Source organism: Heteronotia binoei, chromosome 17, assembly GCF_032191835.1.
Source record: "Heteronotia binoei isolate CCM8104 ecotype False Entrance Well chromosome 17, APGP_CSIRO_Hbin_v1, whole genome shotgun sequence".
NCBI classification, from domain to species: Eukaryota; Metazoa; Chordata; class Lepidosauria; order Squamata; family Gekkonidae; genus Heteronotia; species Heteronotia binoei.
In genome coordinates, this window is record NC_083239.1 from 9497137 (window position 1) to 9519715 (window position 22579).

At 46.4% G+C, this 22579-nt stretch overlaps 1 protein-coding gene across 1 annotated transcript in view; it reads left to right on the forward strand.

Moving 5' to 3' along the window:
- Positions 1-771: 771 nt before the first annotated feature.
- WDTC1 (WD and tetratricopeptide repeats 1) overlaps positions 772-22579 on the forward strand; it is a 46424-nt gene continuing 24616 nt past the window's right edge. The window contains exons 1-5 of the mRNA XM_060257937.1: positions 772-1102; positions 7374-7523; positions 11163-11246; positions 15261-15307; positions 20396-20507. Of these exons, the coding sequence (XP_060113920.1) occupies positions 7401-7523; positions 11163-11246; positions 15261-15307; positions 20396-20507 (366 nt within the window). The 5' untranslated portion in view covers positions 772-1102; positions 7374-7400. The remainder of the gene's footprint in view (positions 1103-7373; positions 7524-11162; positions 11247-15260; positions 15308-20395; positions 20508-22579) is intronic.

The following is a 22579-nucleotide window of genomic DNA, read 5'->3' on the forward strand; positions in this document are numbered from 1 at the left end:
CCCTGTTTTTTGAGGTAGAGGCACCAGATTTTCAGTATAGCATCCACTGGCTCTCCCCAAAATACTCCCTACGTTTCAAAAAGATTGGACCAGGGGGTCCAATTCTATGAGCACCCAAAGAAGGTGTCCCTAGCCTTCATTATTTCCTATGGAAGGAAGGCATTTAAAAGGTGTGCAGTCCCTTTAAATGTGGTGGCCAGAACTCCTTTGGAGTTCAGTTATGCTTGTCACACCCTTGGTCCTGGCTCCACCCCAATGTCTCCTGGCTCCACCCCCAAAGTCTCCTGGCTCCACCCCCAAAGTCCCCAGATATTTCATGAATTGGACTTGGCAACCCTATCTAGCCGTGTTAATTTGTAGCAGAAATATAAAACAGGCCCCAATAGCACTTTAATTTTACTTCCGAGCACAGTTCAAAACCACCCAAAGTCACGTTGTGCCCTTTCAAGTTTACAAAACCACTTTCCACCTAACAGGGGGGGGAAAAAAAAATCTCTCTTCACTGCCAATACCGGCCCAGCCCGAGCTCTCCCACCACTTTGCAAACTTCAATTCCCAGAATCCCCCCCGCTTGCACCGTCCCTTTGACGTCCTCCGAGCCACACATTGGCCCGAGACGCCACCGTCGCCTCCCGTTCCTTAATCCGCCGCGTCTCTTTGGCTAGAACAGCCGTCACTCCACGCCGGGCCAATGAGACGTTTAACGTCAAGGGAGGGCAGCGCTATTCTCGAAGCGCCTTTGTGCCATCCGCGCGGCGTAAAGAGCGGCGACGGGAGGAAGGGTTGGTGGCGCAGATAGCGTGGCGCAGGCGCGTTGAAGGGAGGAGAAACGGTGGACGAAAAAGGGGAGGGGGCAAGGAGGTGTTTGCTTGAGCTCCAGACAGCTGGAGGGGTAAACAGAAGAGGGGACCCGGGAGGGCGAAGGTCCCAGCCAGGCCCGGGCTGCCAAGCCTGGCGAGTGGCTCCCGCGGTCTCCTAGCCCCAGTCTCCCCGGCTGGCCTTGCCGTGGCGCAGGGCTCAGTTCGCCCCCCTGTATGGAAGTTCAAGGGCTCCGTCCTCTGGCTGTTGCGGCTGCTGAGCCTGCCCTGAGGAGGCCTGACAGGTAAGCACGGGGGGGAACTGCGGCTGCTCTCCAGGCTGCAGGGATCTCTTTGCGTGGTGCAAATGGCAGCTTTGGAGGTTTAGCCTTGCACGGTGTGAGTTGTTACGACCGCAGGTGACGGGGCTGCGTTTCGTCTGCCACATGGGTAGGGTTGCCAAGTCCAATTCAAGAGATATCTGGGGACTTTGGGGGTGGAGCCAGGAGACTTTGGGGGTGGAGCCAGGAGTAGGGTTGCAAAGTCCAATTCAAGAAATATCTGGGGACTTTGGGGGTGGAGACAGGAGGCTTTGGGGGTGGAGCCAGGAGTAGGGTTGCAAAGTCCAATTCAAGAAATATCTGGGGACTTTAGGGGTGGAGCCAGGAGTAGGGTTGCAAAGTCCAATTCAAGAAATATCTGGGGACTTTGGGGGTGGAGCCAGGAGGCTTTGGGGGTGGAGCCAGGAGTAGGGTTGCAAAGTCCAATTCAAGAAATATCTGGGAACTTTGGGGGTGGAGCCAGGAGGCTTTGGGGGTGGAGCCGGGAGTAGGGTTGCAAAGTCCAATTCAAGAAATATCTGGGGACTTTGGGGGTGGAGCCAGGAGACTTTGGGGGTGGAGCCAGGAGTAGGGTTGCAAAGTCCAGTTCAAGAAATATCTGGGGACTTTGGGGGTGGAGCCAGGAGGCTTTGGGGGTGGAGCCAGGAGTAGGGTTGCCAAGTCCAATTCAAGAAATATCTGGGGACTTTGGGGGTGGAGCCAGGAGGCTTTGGGGGTGGAGCCAGGAGTAGGGTTGCAAAGTCCAATTCAAGAAATATCTCGGGTCTTTGGGGGTGGAGCCAGGAGACTTTGGGGGTGGAGCCAGGAGATTTTGGGGGTGGAGCCAGGAGTAGGGTTGCCAAGTCCAATTCAAGAAATATCTGGGGACTTTGGGGGTGGAGCCAGGAGTAGGGTTGCAAAGTCCAATTCAAGAAATATCTGGGGACTTTGGGTGTGGAGCCAGGAGACTTTGGGGCGGGGGTGGAGCCAGGAGCAAGGTTGAGACAAACATAATTGAACTCCAAAGGGAACATTGAAAGGGACCGCGCACCTTTGAAATGCCTTCCTTCCATAGGAAATCATGAAGGATAGGGGCACCTACTTTGGGGGCTCATAGAATTGGACCCCCTGGTCCAATTTTTTTTTTTTAAACTTGGAGGGTACTTTGGGGAGAGGCACTAGATGCTATACTGAAAATCTGGTGCCTCTACCTCAAAATAGCTTTCCCAGAGCCCCAGATACTCATGGATCAATTCTCCATTATTCTCTATGGGAATAAATCTCCATAGGGAATAATGGGGTTCCCAGCAGACATTTCCCTCCCCCCCCCCGCTTTCTGATGACCCTTAAGTGGGAGGAGGGCCTCCAAACCGGGGGATCCCCTGCCCCCACCTGGGGGTTGGCAACCCTACACATGGGCGTGCTGGGAGTGTGATATTGGCTGCAGTCACACACACCGTTGAAAATGCACTTACAATCCACTTTCGATGGATGCACTTTCCATCTGGATTTTACTGTGTGAACTGGCAAAATCCAGTTGGGAAGTGCGCCGAATGTGGATTAAAAATGCATTATTTGGTGTGTGTGGTCGCAGCCATTTGATTGGCTTCATGTTTAGTCCGCTTTTCTTGCAGAGGCTCCAGGCGGATTGCAAAATGTCAAGGCAGCGCCAGTATAAATTGGCATCCAGTGAACAGCAAAGTGGGACTAGGATTACAAAACGACGTGGGGGGGGGGAAACTCTTTTAATGCACGCATAGCATAATGCAGAAAGTACATTGCTAAAATAGAAGGCAAGGCAGCAAAAGTGCATACAATAAACGGTGTCATAAAGTACAATCCCACTCCATTTATGAAAGCGCCCTCCTTTCTGAACCATTCCATTAAACTACAGCCCTATTTCCTTTAAAAAAAATGCACTCCTGAAGATTTCTGTTTTGCATTTTCTGAAGAATGATAGATATATGCACTTCTCCGTGGCTTACTACTAAAAAAAGGGCTTGTAGTTTCACTCCGTGCGTACATCACCACTGGCTAGAGAGCATGACAAATGCTGCTAACTTGCAAGTCAGTGCTAGTTGAACGCATGTTTATTGAGCAGGAACATAGTGTATATCCAAAAAGTGCGGGCTTCGTAGATTTGGATTTGCTTCAGCAAGGGCAAAACTTGTGGCAGTGTGTTGAATGGCTCGAGGCTGAAACGTGTGACTGCTTTGGGAGCACACTTCTGTCCTTAAGTGGATTGAAGGTTGACAAAGGGATGGGAAGCATCTGTGTGCCGTAAGTATGACTCACTTGCATTTGTGTGAACGAGCTACATGGGAAGATCAGTGCAGTTTTCCGCATGCTTGTAGCTTATGTTCACGGTGGGAGGCTAATGCTACCATCGCCAGATCTTAGAATACAGCAGGAAGTGGAGGAAAGTGGTCAGAGGTGCTAGTTGAAGAACAGGGTCGTAGACACAGTAGCCGTGTCTTACCCATGCTGCTTGTGAACATGTGCCGTTTGAGCCTATACCTGTTTACTCAGTTTTGCTAGGATCTGCGAGTGTTGCTTCCAAAGCTGGTGGTTTTAAAGGGACTACTGAGGTACTCACTCCACAGCTTGTGGAGAACAACATTTGCAGTTACCATCAACAGCTTACCTGTTCCTTTGGCAGCAGCGGTTTCAAGGGTACAACCACTTGTCAACCAGAAGCCTTGCCTGTATTCCTGAAACATGGGATAGTTCCTAAATTGGGACAGTGCTTAGAAGAGCCACGAGTGGCATGGCAAAGGGTCACATGTGGCTCCTGAGCCCACTTAGTGTGTATCACCGAACTAGCAGAATTGTTATGTAACCAACTGTCATGCATATTAGCTTATATCGGAAAGTTAGCATGCTCAGGTTAAGACCACAGAAGTGATGGTGTGAGCCAACCCAGTTCCGTATGTGCAAACTGAACCTGAGGTGATAAAAGTGATAGAAGTTGGGTCTGAATTCCTACTGATTCCTTCCCCTCAGAAGTTAATAATTATGAAAAACAGTGGGATTGTATTCTTTCCATTCTATATCCTGCTATCGTCATTGTCTTTTCTGGAGTGAAATTGCCTGGATTATAAAGACTTTTAGCCTCTCTGCCTGCCCTTTTCTTTTCTTTTGCTTGACAACCTTGTCTCTTGCTGCAGAGATTGCCAACAAGGCGCAAAGCTGGGTATCCTTGGGAGATAGATGCCTGCAGAATTCTTTCCAAGCTGTGACTCCAGCGGATGGACTCCCTGAGGCTTAGATTTTGGTAGTGAATGAATCCCACTAATTTCCAATCCAGAAAATGTACCTGAATCTCCATCAGTTCCTTTTTGAAGTGTTGAAGTCCTAGCACCTTCCTCTCTTGTTGTCACTGAACACATCCTTGAATGGCTGATTACCCTTGTTTTCTCCCATGCGGGAACCCAAAGCAGCTTCTGTCGTTCTCCCCTCTTCCACATACAATAGGCTTATGAGGTAGGTTAGCCTGAGACCCATGGGAAAAAAAAAGCAGTCTTCAGATTTCTGAGCCTTCACACATGTCTCCTGTAATCATGAGAACTTGTAAATTTGGACTAGTGCCGGTTCTTAGATTGGATTTGGTACGTCTTACACACTTCAGCACTGTAAAAAGGTTGCCCTCTCCCAAGAGTCTCTGAGCACCTTTTATAATTACCTGCATTAACTTTCTCTTGACTGTCCACTCAATCATTGTAGCTCAGTTAGAGCTTAATTATAAAAGACGGCAAAATAATCCATCTTTGTAAGCATCAGAGTCAAATTTTAGGGACCACCACTGCAAACTATACCGCAAGGATCTTGAACGGAATGTATTTCTGGACACCCAGTACTTGGGTTTCCCCAGTTGGGACAGACATTGATGTACCTTCTCCCACTGTTCCCTCTAAGTTGTGGAGTCTCATGAGCAAACATTATATTTTGTGAGCTACTGGCATTAAAAGTTGTGAGCTACTGCATAAATTAGTTTGTTCAAGAGCCATTTTTTCCTGAGCTAAGACAAAAATGTGAGCTGGAGGCTAAACTGTAAGCTAGCTCACACTAACTCAGCTTAGAGGGAACACTGCCTTCTTCATAACATTTTGGAGCTGCTTTTCTGCATTAAGGTCTCTCTCGGCTTGACTTCGTGAACGAAGATTTAAGAAAGGTGCAGTAGTCCATGTCTGCTGCAGGCTCGCTGGTGGCTGACAAGACCAATGCGGGACAGGCAGGTCCGGCCACAGCGGCTGCAGGGAAAAGTCTGGTTTGGGGTTGGTGCTGTAGCAGTGCGATTCTTCCTCAATCTCCTTTTGTCCTCAAGACCAGCTATGCGTGCGTTCTCAAAGGAAGAGACAGCCTGGTGGATGGTGTGCCTCCATGCTTTGCGATCTGAGGCTAGGTCAGACCACTGGTGATGGTTGATGCAACAGGTACCAAGGGATTTCTTCAAGGAGTCCTTGTACCTCTTCTTTGGTGCCCCTCTATTTCGATGGCCGGTGGAAAGTTCGCCACACAGGGCAATCTTGGGAAGGCGGTGGTTTTCCATCCTGGAGATATGCCCTGCCCAGCGCAGCTGCGTCTTCAACAGCAATGCCTCGATACTTGTAACCTCCACCCGCTTGAGGACTTCAGTGTTGGTCACAAAGTCACTCCAGTGGATGTTGAGGATGGTGTGAAGGCAGCGCTGATGAAAGCGCTCAAGGAGTCGCAGGTGATGACGGTATAAAACCCACGATTCGGAGCCGTAGATGAGGGTTGTCATCACAACCGCTTTGCATTAAGGTATCCTGCAGAAAATCACAGAATAAGTTTGTTGAAAGCAAGTAGAAAGTGGTTTCTTCTCCCCCCACACTATACAATGTAGGGGATAAACGGTGTGGGTGAAACTATTGAAAAGGCTTCACACTGATGCACCTCCACAATGTTCAGGGCTGACTGTGGAACAGTCTCACAAGCTGGCTGTGGTAGCTAGGACAGCACAGGAAGTGGCAAAATTTAATTTCTGGCATTTCAAGCTGGGTCTCTGAGAGCCAAGGAGTTCCACATTTCAAAAAAAAAAAGTTTTTAGCCCTACCCACCACATACATTTCCCCAGATTTCAGTCTCTCCTTAGTTGACCGCTTTACTAATATCTTATGGCTAGTTTGAGGCTAGCCTTGCTTGCCTTCTCAATAGACTCACATCTGATGGTTTGAAAATTCAGGCCTGTGTGTGGCTTTGACTGGAGAGTCGGTTGACCAAAGCAGAAATGCTTTTCCAAATTCTCAGCCAGCTCCAAAGTGCAAGGTCCCGATCACTAGATAAATTCTAGGTTTTTTTGTGCAAAATGCTTAAATTGGTATCTGATGAAGGCAGCTTTGAATCTCGGAGAGCCAGTTTGGTGTAGTGGTTAAGTGTGCGGACTCTTATCTGGGAGAACCGGGTTTGATTCCCCACTCCTCCACTTGCACCTGCTGAAATGGCCTTGGGTCAGCCATAGCTCTCTTATCTGGGAGAACCGGGTTTGATTCCCCACTCCTCCACTTGCCCCTGCAGGAATGGCCTTGGGTCAGCCATAGCTCTGGCAGAGGTTGTCCTTGAAAGGGCAGCTGCTGTGAGAGCCCTCTCCAGCCCCACCCACCTCACAGGGTGTTTGTTGTGGGGGAGGAAGATAAAGGAGATTGTGAGCCGCTCTGAGACTCTTCGGAGTGGAGGGCGGGATATAAATCCAATATCTTCTTCTTCTTCTTTTATGCCCAAAATCTGGTTGGTCCCTAACGTGCTACTGGATTAGGACCTTAATTTAAATTGTGCCTTGGAAACAGCTGCATGTATTCCAAAAATTCTTACATTTTGTGGTTAAATAGGAGTACACATGTGATGCTGATTGAAGTGAAAGGAATAGTTAATCTTCCCAAGCCTGTTCTGTGTCAGGCTGCAGCAGAGGAATTTGTTCAATGGACGTTAGAACTTAAGGCTGTGTTTTGGATCAGTGGGGCTACCTTGGCTAGTGAGACTGCTGGGCTTCCTTTTGTGTATGACATACACAGGCTAGAGACACGGATGAAACGTAACTTACTTTCCGTTCTTGTGTACATTTTAATCGTTTCTGTCCTGCTTTCTCCATCAGAGCTACTCAAAGTTGTTTAGATGCTATTGGATGATATAAACAATCACATGGTCATTTTTCCCCCCCTAAGAATCAGCCTGGTCAAATGAATATGTCTTTATAAATAATTCCCAGCCTTTTTTTTTTTACCCTCTTTGCCACCAGGTAATTTCAATGCTGTCTCTATAAGACATGGACTCTACTGGAATGCTTGGATGTACAGCAGCACCTCCGCTCGCTTGCTTCCATCGGCCCTGCTGTGAGAACATGGCAAAAGCGAATATTACCAGAGACCTCATCCACAGGCAGCTCAAGGTGCTTCTTGTCTTATTAAAAAAATTATTTTATTTATTTATTCATATTTTGATTTATATCCCGCCCTTCCCACCGGAGTGGCTCAGGGCGGCTCACAACATATAAAACTTACATAGGTTTGGCTTAAAAACATACATAGCAACAATTAAAACAGTAGATTAATAAAACATAAAAACCAGCGGTCTGTCAGAATGCACTCTAGCTCCATCCAAAATTCTCGGTGTCGGTTAGTTATAGGCCAGCCGGAAGAGGACTGTCTCGCAGGCCCTGCAGGACTGCCCTAGGTCCCGCAGGGCCCTCACCTCCTCCGGCAGCTGGTTCCACCAGTAAGGCACCGTTACCGAGAAGGCCTGATCCCTAGTAGATTTCAAACGGGCCTCCTTTGGCCCGGGGATTACAAGCAAGTTTTGCGAACCCGATCTCAGTACTCTCTGGGGAACGTGTGGGGAGAGACGGTCCCTAAAGTAGGCAGGTCCTAGGCCATATAGGGCTTTAAAGGTAATAAGCAGCACCTTGTACCGGACTCGGAATATTATTGGCAGCCAGTGCAGATCCCGAAGCCCCGGTCGAATGTGCTCCCATCTTGGGAGCCCTAATAACAGCCAGGCAGCGGCATTCTGCACTAACTGCAACTTCTGCAAATTCTGCACTAACTGCAAAAAAAAAAATATCTTGGATTGTGCTTGATTGACCAGGACAAGAACAGGAAGATAGCAGTGGGGTCACCAGACTGGAGATGTGCGGCATGGGACCCCGCCTTTGAAAACAGACCCTCTGTACTGTCTGTTTGAGCGTCGTGGCCATACTGCGGCTGGGTGGTTGAAAACGTGCTCACGCATTCGTCCTCCTCCTCCCTGTATGATTGGATTCTGCCCTGTGCTCTCTGCTTCGCGATAACCGTAGACTGCAATAACCTTGGGTTGCCCAATTCACGGCAAATGAGGAAGTATTGGGGTATGTCGGAGTAACAGTTAATAATAGCAGTGAGTGGATCCAACTTGACTGAAAACACAGAGCCCCTGTTAAAAATCCGTTGCCAGACAAGGATGCAGACTTCTGTAGAAAGCATCGGGATTGCATATATAGCAACGACTATACTACTTAAGACTCTTAAGATCACTACAACTGTCAGGGAGTCTGCTGGTTGCCTTTTATCGTAGTTCCATTGAGAGCATTTTATCTTATTGCCTCTGCGCATGGTTTGGGAGCTGCACGGAAGCAGAGAGAAGGGTGCTCCAAAGAGTGACGAGAAGAGCACAAAAGATTTGTGGATGTTCTCTCCCCTCATTGGTGGATCTGTATAATATGGCATGTAAAAGGAAGATACAAATGATCCTAAGGGACCATACACATCTGGGCCATTTGCTTTTTGAGATCTTACCGTCAGGTAGACGATATAGAGTGTTGAAGGCTAGGACAAACAGATTTAAGGACAGTTTCTATCCAAGTGCTGTGGTTAGGTTAAATGCAGGGTTATGAAGGATTATCTGTTTTAGATGTATTTAATGGTTTAAATGGTTTTAATGGTTTTATGAATGTTTAATGGTTTTATGAATGTTTATTTAATGGTTTAAATGGTTTTAATGGTTTTATGAATGTTTATCCGTTTTAGATGTATTTAAATGGTTTTAATGGTTTAAATGGTTTAATGGTTTCAGATGTATTTAAATGGTTTATGAATATGTGTGTTTGATGTGTTGGTATGTTTGTGGAAGAGCACCTCATTTCGTTGCTCTCTTTTTGTTGAGAACAATGACAATAAATTCATCTATCTATCTATATATGTGCAGTAGGTGTGCAGGAATTCTGCCTTTTTAACTTGCTGTAAAAGGGTGGGTTCAGACAAGCCCTTCTGCCTTCAGTCAACTGTTGCAGTTGTTGAGTGGATGGGCTCAAGTGGAATTAGGTTTTCAGTCTGAGTGGGGTGACTGTGACCATGAAACCAGTTGCAGGTTACATGTAATTAGGCAATCCAGTTCCACATGATTTACATCTGCTGAGTGTATGCTAATATCTGTGTTATCAAAGATTTCAGGTTTTCACGGCTGGTAACATCATTAGGGTTTGTAGAATCTTTCGGGATCAAGTGCCGTGTTCTACTGGAGAAAGTCTGGAAGGAAAACTTTCTCCAGTAGAACACGGCACTTGATCCCGAAAGATTCTACAAACCCTAATAATATCTGTGTTGTTGAGAGAAAGAATCCACATGAAGAATTTTGTCACCCAAGTTTGCTTGTACTTTTGTTTTGTTTTCTAAGTACACATTGCATTTGGTGACACTCTGTAACTTACCTTGGACAATGTGAGTTGCTCCAAGAAAGTCTCACCTGTAAACCCTCTCTCGCCTTTCAACTGGCAGTTAATAGCAGTGGAGAAACTCAAAAGAAGTCTGGGTTTCACCAAGACCCTGAGCCTTTTCTCAGATGCCTCATTTGAGTTGTTTTGATTTATTTTCCCAGAATTTAAGACCAGGTTGATTACTATTCTAGTCTAGAGAAAAGGGTAATCTAAAGTCAGATAACAAAATCTAATTGTAGAGAGCAGCTTTACAGTATTTGATGAGTTCTTCCAGTCAGGTTGTCCCCTGTACCTCGTTTGGCAGAGTATAGTAAAAGAAGGCGCAATAATTTAGGAAACAGTAGGCCTTAAACTAACCAGGCATACCTCTTTTGAAGAGCACACCTCAATTAAGCAGCATTGTACAGATCTAAGGTGGGAACTGGGCCTATGTAGGGAGAAGGGCTTCAGATACATGGGTCCCAGGTCGTAAGAGGCTTTAAAAAACCTTAACATGTCAAGGATCAAATAGGCAGTCGGTGTGGCCACTGTAAAACTGAGGTCGGTCTGTGCCCCCTTCCCACCAAAGGGGAATCCCAACAGCCTCCAAGGGCAGCCTCACATAGTGCATGTTACAGTAATTCAGTCTGAGGGTTGTGAAACCATGAATCAATGTGAACCTCAGTGATTTGCTTGTGCAGGGCATGTGTGTGGGTTCTCATCTCACATCTAGCTATTCATTGAGGCATAGCACTTCTTAAACTGTTGTTGTACCTGGCAACTCTGGTTTCACAGAAATGTCTAGCTTTCTGCTCTTACTCAAGAGAGGAAGCCTTTTGAATTTGAGCGTGTTGCAAAAAGAAGCAGAACAGGGGTTTTTTATGTGCTCCATTTGCTTTGAGGAGTCTGAAAGCAGATTTCTGCAACCGTGGACTTATTGTTACAGCTCTTTTTAAGTTTAGTGTTCTACAAATGATAAACTTTTTTCCTATCCAAAAATGAATTTGTGGAAGGAGGAGACGCATGCATAGCATGCTGTGGGTATGGCTAGTAGATATATTTTGTTGCTAATCCATGCTGCCCTTTTTCATGTTGTAATAAATACTACCTGTGTTAGAAGAGGCAGCTTTCATGCTGGGAAACGGCAATGCAAGTTCCTTAGAATTGTTTTTAAATATACTATTCTTCAATACGTAGGTTAAATTACAAATTTGCTTGTGTTCAAGATCTCCTAATAACTGGATGCAATACACACTGATGCGTGTTTAGGCAGCAAATTCGAACTGCATTTGGAATTCCTAGTGTTCATATAGACCCTAGAAGTCCCGGTGTGCTAACTATCATGTCCGTTTGCTGTTTTAGGAGAAAGGTGCCCTCAGCTTTGAACGACACTATCATGTCACCGACCCATTCATTCGGCGCCTGGGCTTGGAGGCAGAACTGCAAGTAAGTGGGCATTGTGACAATGTAAATTACCTTTCTGTCCCAAGGTAAGAACATGCTTTCCCACTGGAAAGATTGGGGCAACTTGGTGCAGTAGACCTCACTATTCTGTTGCCAGAATTAAACAAGGTCCCTAAGGAACATAAGAACATAAGAGAAGCCGTGTTGGATCAGGCCAGTGGCCCATCCAGTCCAACACTCTGTGTCACATAAGAACATAAGAGGAGCCCTGTTGGATCAGGCCAATGGCCCATCCAGTCCAACACTCTGTGTTACATAAGAACATAAGAGAAGCCATGTTGGATCAGGCCAATGGCCCATTCAGTCCAACACTCTGTGTCACATAAGAACATAAGATAAGCCATGTTGGATCAGGCCAGTGGCCCATCCAGTCCAACACTCTGTGTCACATAAGAACACAAGAAAAGCCATGTTGGATCAGGCCAGTGGCCCCTCTAGTCCAACACTCTGTGTTACAGAAGAACATAAGAGAAGCTCTGTTGGATCAGGCCAGTGGCCCCTCCAGTCCAGCACTCTGTGTCACAGAAGAACATAAGAGCCATGTTGGATCAGGCCAATGGCCCATCCAGTCCAACACTCTGTGTCACATAAGAACATAAGAGAAGCCCTGTTGGATCAGGCCAATGGCCCCTCCAGTCCAACACTCTGTGTCACATAAGAAAATAAGAGGAGCCATGTTGGATCCGGCCAATGGCCCATCCAGTCCAACACTCTGTGTCACATAAGAACATAAGAGATGCCCTGTTGAATCAGGCCAATGGCTCCTCCAGTCCAACACTCTGTGTCACATAAGAACATAAGAGGAGCCCTGTTGGATAAGGCCAATGGCCCCTCCAGTCCAACACTCTGTCACATAAGAACATAAGAGATGCTCTGTTGGATCAGGCCAGTGGCCCCTCCAGTCCAACACTCTGTGTCACATAAGAACATAAGAGAAGCCAGGTTGGATCAGGCCAGTGGCCCATCCAGTCCAACACTCTGTGTCACATAAGAACACAAGAGAAGCCGTGTTGGATCAGGCCAGTGGCCCCTCCAGTCCAACACTCTGTGTTACAGAAGAACATAAGAGAAGCTCTGTTGGATCAGGCCAGTGGCCCCTCCAGTCCAACACTCTGTGTCACAGAAGAACATAAGAGAAGCCATGTTGGATCAGGCCAATGGCCCATCCAGTCCAACACTTTGCTGTTCAATAGGCTAACGCAGTGATCCCTCCTTGTAGGGAAACAAGCCATTAAAGCTGACCTCACAAGTTCAGGTAATGACGTCCACCTATTTGTAATTCTGGGAGGTAGTGTAACATCATAGTTTATTGGAACCATTTGCATGGCACTTAGGAGTGTTTAAAATACATTAGACTGGAGGGTGCTGAGTTTCCTCTCTTCCTACCGTTCCCCATCATTCAGCCTTTATTTAGCTGATTTTTCTCCCGCTTGGGCTTCAAAACTCAAAAGTATACCTCACCAACATGAGAAATATTTTGGAAAATATTATGCCAGGGAAGCATCCGAGATTCCTCCCCTACCTCCAATGTGCTTTAAGTTTGCCCCCTATCCTACCTGTTTTGTAGGGTTGGTACCCCACTTGGAACCATGTTTCTGCTGCTATCTTATATAGCTTGGTCCTGAGTTGTCCTGGAGTTTGTCGTTTTCTTTCTTTTACATTCTTGACTTCATCAGCCCGTGGCTGTATATTGGGCTGTTGTTTGCACTATGGCAGTCATTTTGCAACTGGGTTTTCTGGGTGCAGACAAGACAACCGTGTTGGTTGTGATGACGTAATAGCCAGTGGTGTGCAGGTTCAGCCATTGTTGGCATAAGCAGAGATGGCTCTTCTGCCTTGAAAGTGATGCACCAACTGCATGGAGAATGCGTCGTGCAGCAACTTTGCTGAAACAGAGCAGGTTTAATTGGATGAGTGCCTGGATGGGAGACTTACTGAAATCCTGTGTAAGCAGTTCCATGAGTTAGATCCTGTGGGGAATTTCCACTAATGCAAGCTGCAGGGATTTTTGTCAATCTCCATTCCTGCTGCAGGCCTCCGACCCCTCCCAGTATTGTTTGTGGTAGTCTTTTTTTGCTCCAATGAGTGACATTTTGGACTGTAGTGAGAGAGGGGAAGTGTAGAAGTCCTATTCCTCTGAGGGAATCCCTTTCTTTAGTGGACATTTACTGTAGGATCCATAAGAACATAAGAGAAGCCATGTTGGATCAGGCCAATGGCCCATCCAGTCCAACACTGTCACACAGTGGCAATAAATAAATAAATAAATAAATATATATATATATACATACACACACACACACACACACTGTGGCTAATAGCTACTGATGGCTGATACATTACCATTGATGCAACAATAATGTTAAATAGGTCCAGTATAACTAAGAAGCTACCATGAAAATTGATATTTGATATAAACTGAAAATCAATAAGAGAGAAGCCATGTTGGATCAGGCCAACGGCCTATCCAGTCCAACACTCTGTATTACACAGTGGCCAATAATTTTTTTATATATACACACACACACACACATATATGTATATATATACACACACACTGTGGCTAATAGCCACTGATGGACCTCTGCTCCATATTTTTATCTAACCCTCTCTTGAAGCTGGCTATGCCTGTAGCCGCCGCCACCTCCTGTGGCAGTGAATTCCACATGTTAGTCACCCTTTGGGTGAAGAAGTACCTCCTTTTATCCGTTCTAACCCGACTGCTCAGCAATTTCATCGAATGCCCACGAGTTCTTGTATTGTGAGAAAGGGAGAAAAGTACTTCTTTCTCTACTTTCTCCATCCCATGCATAATCTTGTAAACCTATCATGTCACCCCGCAGTCGACGTTTCTCCAAGCTAAAGAGCCCCAAGCGTTTTAACCTTTCTTCATAGGGAAAGTGTTCCAAACCTGTAATCATTCTAGTTGCCCTTTTCTGCACTTTTTCCAATGCTATAATATCCTTTTTGAGGTGCGGTGACCAGAATTGCACACAGTATTCCAAATGAGACCGCACCATCGATTTATACAGGGGCATTATGATACTGGCTGATTTGTTTTCAATTCCCTTCCTAATAATACCCAGCATGGCGTTGGCCTTTTTTATTGCAATCGCACACTGTCTTGACATTTTCAGTGAGTTATCTACCCATGACCCCAAGATCTCTCTCTTGGTCAGTCTCTGCCAGTTCACACCCCATCAACTTGTATTTGCAGCTGGGATTCTTGGCCCCAATGTGCATTACTTTGCACTTGGCCACATTGAACCTCATCTGCCACATTGACGCCCACTCACCCAGCCTCAACAGATCCCTTTGGAGTTCCTCACAATCCTCTCTGGTTCTTACCACCCTGAACAATTTAGTGTCATCCGCAAACTTGGCCACTTCACTGCTCACTCTCAACTCCAAATCATTTATGAACAAATTAAAGAGCATGGGACCCAGTACCGAGCCCTGTGGCACTCCACTGCTTACCGTCCACCACTGCGAAGACTGCCCATTTATACTCACTCTCTGCTTCCTATTAATTAGCCAGTTTTTGATCCACAAGAGGACCTGTCCTTTTACTCCATGACTCTCGAGCTTACTAAGGAGCCTTTGATGAGGAACTTTATCAAAAGCTTTCTGGAAGTCAAGTTAGTCAAAGTCCATGACAGGATACAAATGAAACAACTAGAATCCTAATGGGTACAGACGAATTTAAATGGCAAGCCATCACATTATAACAAGTATGTGAGACTACATCGTTCTATTCAGACGTCATGATAAAAGTGGATTTTATTCAAACCGCATCTAGTTGCAATATCTGAATGTCAAAGGTCCAACAAACAGGGGTTTAGTGGTTGGCATTTCCCCAGGATTTCAGATTGAGGGGTGGGGGGTTGCTGATTTTTAAGGAAGATGCCAGCACTGGAGGGTGGGAGGGTTCTCTTTCTTGAGAACAATCCGTTCACAGTGAAGATCCGTGTAACTTGTTCAATCTTGTTTGTGCAGGGTCACACTGGCTGTGTCAACTGCCTTGAATGGAACGAAAAGGGAAAGTGAGTATGTCTTAAAATCTAGAGATGAACAAACGCACAGCATAGTTACTCAGGTCAGAATGGAAACAATCCTGTAAATTGGGGTGAGCAACTGATTTTATGACTGGCTGCTTTACTTCTCTTCTGGAAGTAATCTCACAGTGGTGCTCCGCTCCTGCTCTATTTACAATGGTGGCTGGGGGGTGGGGCATAATCCCATTAGGACTTTCTTGGTAGTCCTAATGGTGAATCGGCTCCTGTTTGCCACTGTGGGAAACAGAATGCTTTACTCAGTAGACCGGGGTCCTCAACTTGCAACCCACAGGCCACCCAAAGTGTTACTGTGGCCCTCCAACCTGCTTGTTTGCTGCTATCACCCTCAAGGCATTTTTCCCTCGGACCCACACTGTTCTTCCAGCATCAGGAGACACCATCTACTGCTGTTCTTCCTGTCCTTTTCTTGCAAAAAACACAATCGCAACATTTTTTTTCCCCTGGTCTCCATGGTTCCTTTGATCAACTCCCTCTGAGTCTTATCCTCTATACTAGCATTTTGGCCATTCTGGGTGCTTTGCTAGTCAGCAAAGCTCAGGTACCTGTACCACTCAGCTTTTTTACTCTCCCTCTCCATTCATACCATGTTGAAGGCTATATATGTGTGTAAGGAAGATAAAGCTGCTGTGTGAAGGGGTACAAGAGTTGTGTGGCCTGCTTTTGCAAAAAAAAAAAGTGGGGAAAGGACAGTAAAAGGGCTGGTATTTTTGGGGGGGTGGGGGGTGGGGGGAAGATACAAAGTGTTTTGCATACTGAACATTTCTAAATACCCTACTTATCAAGATTCCTCAAAGTGAATTCCAAGGTTACTGGTGAGGTTGCTGCTGCAGGCAAAAGTGCTCTTCCTTCCTCAACAAGAGCTGATTGTTCTGCCATTTTAAACATATGAAGCTGCCTTCTACTGAATCAGACCCTCCTTAGTCCATCAAAGTCAGTATTGTCTTCTCAGACTGACAGCGGCTCTCCGGGGTCTCAAGCTGAGGTTTTTCATGCCTACTTGCCTGGACCCTTTTTAGTTCGAGATGCCGGGGATTGAACCTGGGACCTTCTGCTTCCCAAGCAGATGCTCTACACTGAGCCACTGTCCCTCCCCATGAACATATGAAGCTGCCTTATACTGAATCAGACCCTCGGTCCATCAAAGTCAGTATTGTCTTCTCAGACTGGCAGCGGCTCTCCAGGGTCTCAAGCTGAAAGTTTTGCCTTGCTTGCTTCTGCCTCTCCTCCCCTGCCCACTCCAGCTAGGAGTCTTCTCATGCATCTGTGATTGTAGGAGCCAGTGAGTGGCCCCTTGGGTGGAAAGGGAAGGAGTATTCTTTTAGCAGAGAAGCTTATGAGATTCCCCTTCCCTCATCTTCCTCCAGCCAAGTTCCCTTCTCCACAGCTGCCATTTTGCTTCTTACGATGGAGGCTTGGCTGGCAGGCAGTGATGCACCTGTGCATCCAGCATAGGGCTGCCAAGTCCCTACCTTGCACTGGTAGGGGATGGGAGGGAGCTTTCCCACCTGGGGAAGATGAAGATGAAGATATTGGATTTATATCCCGCCCTCCACTCCGAAGAGTCTCAGAGCGGCTCACAATCTCCTTTCCCTCCCTCCCCCACAACAGACACCCTGTGAGGTAGATGAAGATACTGGATTTATATCCCGCCCTCCACTCCGAAGAGTCTCAGAGCAGCTCACAATCTCCTTTCCCTTCCTCCCCCACAACAGACACCCTGTGAGGTAGATGAAGATATTGGATTTATATCCCGCCCTCCACTCCAAAGAGTCTCAGAGCAGCTCACAATCTCCTTTCCCTCCCTCCCCCACAACAGACACCCTGTGAGGTAGATGAAGATACTGGATTTATATCCCGCCCTCCACTCCGAAGAGTCTCAGAGCGGCTCACAATCTCCTTTTCCTTCCTCCCCCACAACAGACACCCTGTGAGGTAGATGAAGATACTGGATTTATATCCCGCCCTCCACTCCGAAGAGTCTCAGAGCAGCTCACAATCTCCTTTCCCTTCCTCCCCCACAACAGACACCCTGTGAGGTAGATGAAGATATTGGATTTATATCCCGCCCTCCACTCCAAAGAGTCTCAGAGCAGCTCACAATCTCCTTTCCCTCCCTCCCCCACAACAGACACCCTGTGAGGTAGATGAAGATACTGGATTTATATCCCGCCCTCCACTCCGAAGAGTCTCAGAGCGGCTCACAATCTCCTTTTCCTTCCTCCCCCACAACAGACACCCTGTGAGGTAGATGAAGATACTGGATTTATATCCCGCCCTCCACTCCGAAGAGTCTCAGAGCGCCTCACAATCTCCTTTCCCTTTCTCCCCCACAACAGACACCCTGTGAGGTAGATGAAGATACTGGATTTATATCCCGCCCTCCACTCCGAAGAGTCTCAGAGCGGCTCACAATCTCCTTTTCCTTCCTCCCCCACAACAGACACCCTGTGAGGTAGATGAAGATACTGGATTTATATCCCGCCCTCCACTCCGAAGAGTCTCAGAGCGCCTCACAATCTCCTTTCCTTTCTCCCCCACAACAGACACCCTGTGAGGTAGATGGAGATATTGGATTTATATCCTGCCCTCCACTCCAAAAGTCTCAGAGCGCCTCACAATCTCCTTTCCCTTCCTCCCCCGCAACAGACACCCTGTGAGGTAGATGAAGATATTGGATTTATATCCCGCCCTCCACTCCGAAGAGTCTCAGAGCGGCTCACAATCTCCTTTCCCTTCCTCCCCCCCACAACAGACACCCTGTGAGGTAGATGGAGATAGTGGATTTATATCCCACCCTCCACTCCGAAGAGTCTCAGAGCGGCTCACAATCTCCTTTACCTCCCCCCCCCCACAACAGACACCCTGTGAGGTGGGTGGGGCTGGAGAGGGCTCTCACACCAGCTGCCCTTTCAAGGACAACCTCTGCCAGAGCTATGGCTGACCCAAGGCCATGCCAGCAGGTGCAAGTGGAGGAGCGGGGAATCAAACCTGGTTCTCCCAGATAAGAGTCCGCACACTTAACCACTACACCACACTGGCTCTCCTGACTGACAACCCTAATGCTGCATGTAATTTGGAGCCAATATAATGGCGTCTCCTCTGCTCCAGGGGGGAGAGTCTGCCTTTTCATTCACTCTTTCTAACTGCTCTTTTAAAAGAAAAATTCAATTTTTAAAGTGTTAGCATGTGTAGATTTAAACCTCAATGAAGTGTGTTCATTAAGAAATAAATCTCGTAGCATTCGGTGTACTTAGAATTCCGACTCTGCCATCCGGTAAGTTAAATTCATAATCCGTTTAAAAAAAAAATTCTTCCTAGAAAATCACACCGACTAGGTAAGCTCGCGCAGCTAGATAAAATGATTCCACAGTAAAATATTGCTCCCAAATGGATTGCATTTGAGTTAACGTTTCTTCATTGACCTCTTAATGTTTACTTTTGATCTCAATAGGGAGGTTATTAATTGTGTTACATTTTGACGTGGCCTTCTTTAGGCATTGGGTACTCTAATGCGGCCCCCATGTGCTGGAAGGCTGGGGACCCCTGTAGTAGACCACTGGCACGTTCCTGCCTGGATTTGTTTTGCGCGTTACGATGTGATAACTTTTCGGGAGGAAAAAATGCTGAAAATGTGGGAGGGGTTAAGGTGAGTGTGTCATGCTGTAAACTACAGGCGTTTACAGGGAGGGATGGTGGCTCAGTGGTAGAGCATCTGCTTGGGAAGCAGAAGGTCCCAGGTTCAATCCCTGGCATCTCCAACTAAAAACGGTCCAGGCAAATAGGTGTGAAAAACCTCAGCTTGAGACCCTGGAGAGCCGCTGCCAGTCTGAGAAGACAATACTGACTTTGATGACCGAGGGTCTGATTCAGTATAAGGCAGCTTCATATGTTCATATATGTTCAGTTAATGTCTCAGCAGTGCCGTGTGGAGACTTTGCTGAGTGTTGCCAGAACAGGTACTGGGCTGACTTGCCATGAGGTCTGCAGTGCTAATTCTCCAGTGTCGTAGTGGTTAGGATGTTAGACCAGGATCCCCACTTTGTCATGCTTTGGTGGTCTCAGGCCCATTGTTCTCGCTCTTTAGCCTAACTTATCTGACAGGGTGGTTATGAATAAAATTTAAGCGTGGGAATCTGTGTAACCTCTCTGAGTGACGAAGGTTGGGATACTGGGTACTATTTTTTCAGTTTTTTCAGTTTAGATGTTTTAAAATAGTCCTTGCACGCTAGCTTACAGTGTTCTCATGGTAGTTTGGTGGTCTCAGGCCCATTGTTCTCGCTCTTAGCCTCACTCTGTTGTGGGGGAGGAAGGTAAAGGAGATTGTGAGCCGCTCTGAGACTCTTCGGAGTGGAGGGCGGGATATAAATCCAATATCTTCTTCTTCTTCTTCTTATCTGACAGGGTGGTTATGAATAAAATGTTAAGGGTGGGAAGCTGTGTAACCTCTCTGAGTGAGGAAGGTTGGGATACTGGGTACTATTTTTTCAGTTTAAATGGTTTAAAATAGTCCTTGCATGCTAGCTTACTGTATTCTCATGGTAGTTTACCAACATCCTGAACTACAGTACACTAAAATTAATAAATCAGAGGTTAGCTTAATATTATCAGAAGGCACAAAAAAAAAAGTCTAGGTAGACTAGCTTATTCTTTCCTGTGACTGATGTCTTTGTATAGTGGGAAATGAGACCCACTGTGGTATTGTGGTTGGAGTCAGACCAGGCTCCAGAAGATGTGGGTTCAAATTCCCCATCTTCCGTGGAAGCTCACCTTTGGCCTAACCTACCTCAAAGGGTGGTGTGCATGAGAATAAAATGAAAGCAAGTGTAGAAAGCCGGAGAAACTGAGATAAAATGTATTTTTCTTGAGAGTGGTATGTACAGCTCTGCAAGGAAAAGTCATCTGTACTTGGGGTCAGTTCCTATAAGAGGCGTGGGGGTGGGGGTGTCAGAGCTACTTGCCAGCGGATCTGGGGGGAATTATTTGAAATAATAGTACCTTTTTCAGGGTTTGCAACAGCTCCCAACTTGTAAAGTTTTCTCTCCTTTGGCTTCCCAGCTTACTGGCCTCTGGCTCAGATGATCAACACACCATTGTGTGGGATCCCTTGCACCAGAAGAAGCTCCTTTCCATGCATACAGGGCATACGGCAAACATCTTCTCTGTCAAGGTGAGCTGGGTCCTACACGAGTGTGGGGTTGTCTCCTTAAACAGCATCTACGATAACAAGTTCTAGTCAATTAAAAGACAAAAATAAAACACTTTGGAATCAACTGCAAATGTGCTCCCAGTTCAGACGGCAGGCTTGTTTTCAAAGAGAAAGCTGTAATGTGAGTACTTATTAAAGATTTATACTTTGCTTATACACTATTTTTATTTCAACATTTATGTACTGTTTTATCAGCTCATAGTGGCTTACAAGTGAAAACAAGCAGACAGCAGAAAAATAAAAGGCCGCTTCTGAGCACAGGAAGGGTCTTTCTGTCTGTGAGCAGCCCTTGCCCCCCAGCTCCTGCCTGTAGACCAGCTCAGGCTTAAAAGCTTTATCTGCAAGAAAGGGGCAGGGCTTGAGCCTCAGCTGCAGGAACTTATAAGCCGCTGGTCTTCCAAGTCTCTCATCTTGCAGAATAAAAAAATAAAACACAATAGCATAATAGCAAATCCCTTGTCTTGCAAAATGAAAATTAAAACACAATTGCAGAATAAAAATTACGCCCCCCCCCCAAAAAAAAATCAGTTTCAAGAGACCCAAGTCCCTGGAGTTGGGAACTTAAAATCACCTTCAACCTGGCAGTATACTGTGGAACAGGGCTCACTTATCAGAGCTTCTGAAAGAACAATATGAAAGGCACCCTACGGATCATCTCTGGAAGTCTGTTCTGTACTGTAGACAAGCTGCAGAAGAACATGTGGAAAGAAACAAGAACACCACAAGTCCCAACCGTTGGGCATTCATAAGCTTGTAGGATGACCTTGGGCTGTTCATATTAACCTTACTCACAGGCTGGAAATTGCAGGGATAAAAGGGAAAAGTGGAGAATGATGAGGTCCTGGTAGGGAAGATAAACAGAGTGTAAATATCCGTAAAAATATTTGGCTTCGAGGGCTCGTTTGAGGTCTTGAGGATGATCTGAGGGGCCTGGAGACCAAGCCTTATGAGGAAGGACTGAGGGACTTGGCAATGTTCAGTCTGGAGAAGAGGAGGTTGGGGCAGGTCATGATTGCTCTAAGTATTTGAAGGGCTGTCACTTAGAGGAGGGCAGGGAGCTGTTCCTGTTGGCAGAAGAGGAGAGGAATCACAAGAATGGGTTTTAATAAGGATGGGAAAGTATCAGCTGGATATTAGGAAAAAACTTCTTTACAGTAAGAGCTGTTCAACAGTGGAATTGGCTACCTAGGTTGTGGTGAGCTCCCCCTCACTGGCAGTCTTTAAGCAGCGGCTGGACAAATGCTTGTCAGGGATGCTCTAGGCCAGGGCTCTGGTCAAACTCCTAGCCTGCCCAGGGCTTCAATCAAGCCCATGGCAATTTTCTCTCCCTCCTTCCTTCTGTCCTCACCCTTTGAAGCTCCAAGGCTGCTGATAACATTCCTGCCTCCTTCTGCCTTTTCTTTGCCTGCTTCAGCTGGAAGCTCTTCTGGGCTTGCAAAGCTGCAAAGAAAAAGTGGAATGGATTTTCCGTTAAGGTCTCTGCATCCAGATAGACTGGTCTGTCTGGGCCCAGAGACTTTAATGGAAAATCCATTCCGTGTTTTCCTTGCAACTTTGTGTGCTGCAATGTATTTCAATGGAGTGGAGCTAAAGCAGCTTCACTTTTGCAGCATTTATGGCCAGTTGATGCTCCTTGCAAATAAAGGGTTGATGCTTTGAGTCAGCTTGTCTCTGCTGAATGGACCCGAGAACTGGTGCCTAGTGAGTACTCTAACCTGGGAACCCACAGCCAAAGGAGGATATTACACTGGAGAGTCTTTGCCAACCAGAGTAGACTTAGGGATGGCTGTGGGGAGAGAAGTTTGCAATTCCTTGCCATTTTATGTTTTCCTAGAGCATTTATATTTTTAGTTTCTGCTGTGATCCTTGTGGGTTTTTTCCTTGATGTTTTATTTTTCAGATTGCATTGCCAAATTCCACTATTCCCCTATCTTTCCATTAAAAAAAAATCTTAAGAGTTTTAAGCATGTTTGTACTTTAAGTTAAAATATGTATCTTTAATTTTGTTTCTCTATATCCTTTATGAAGTTTAT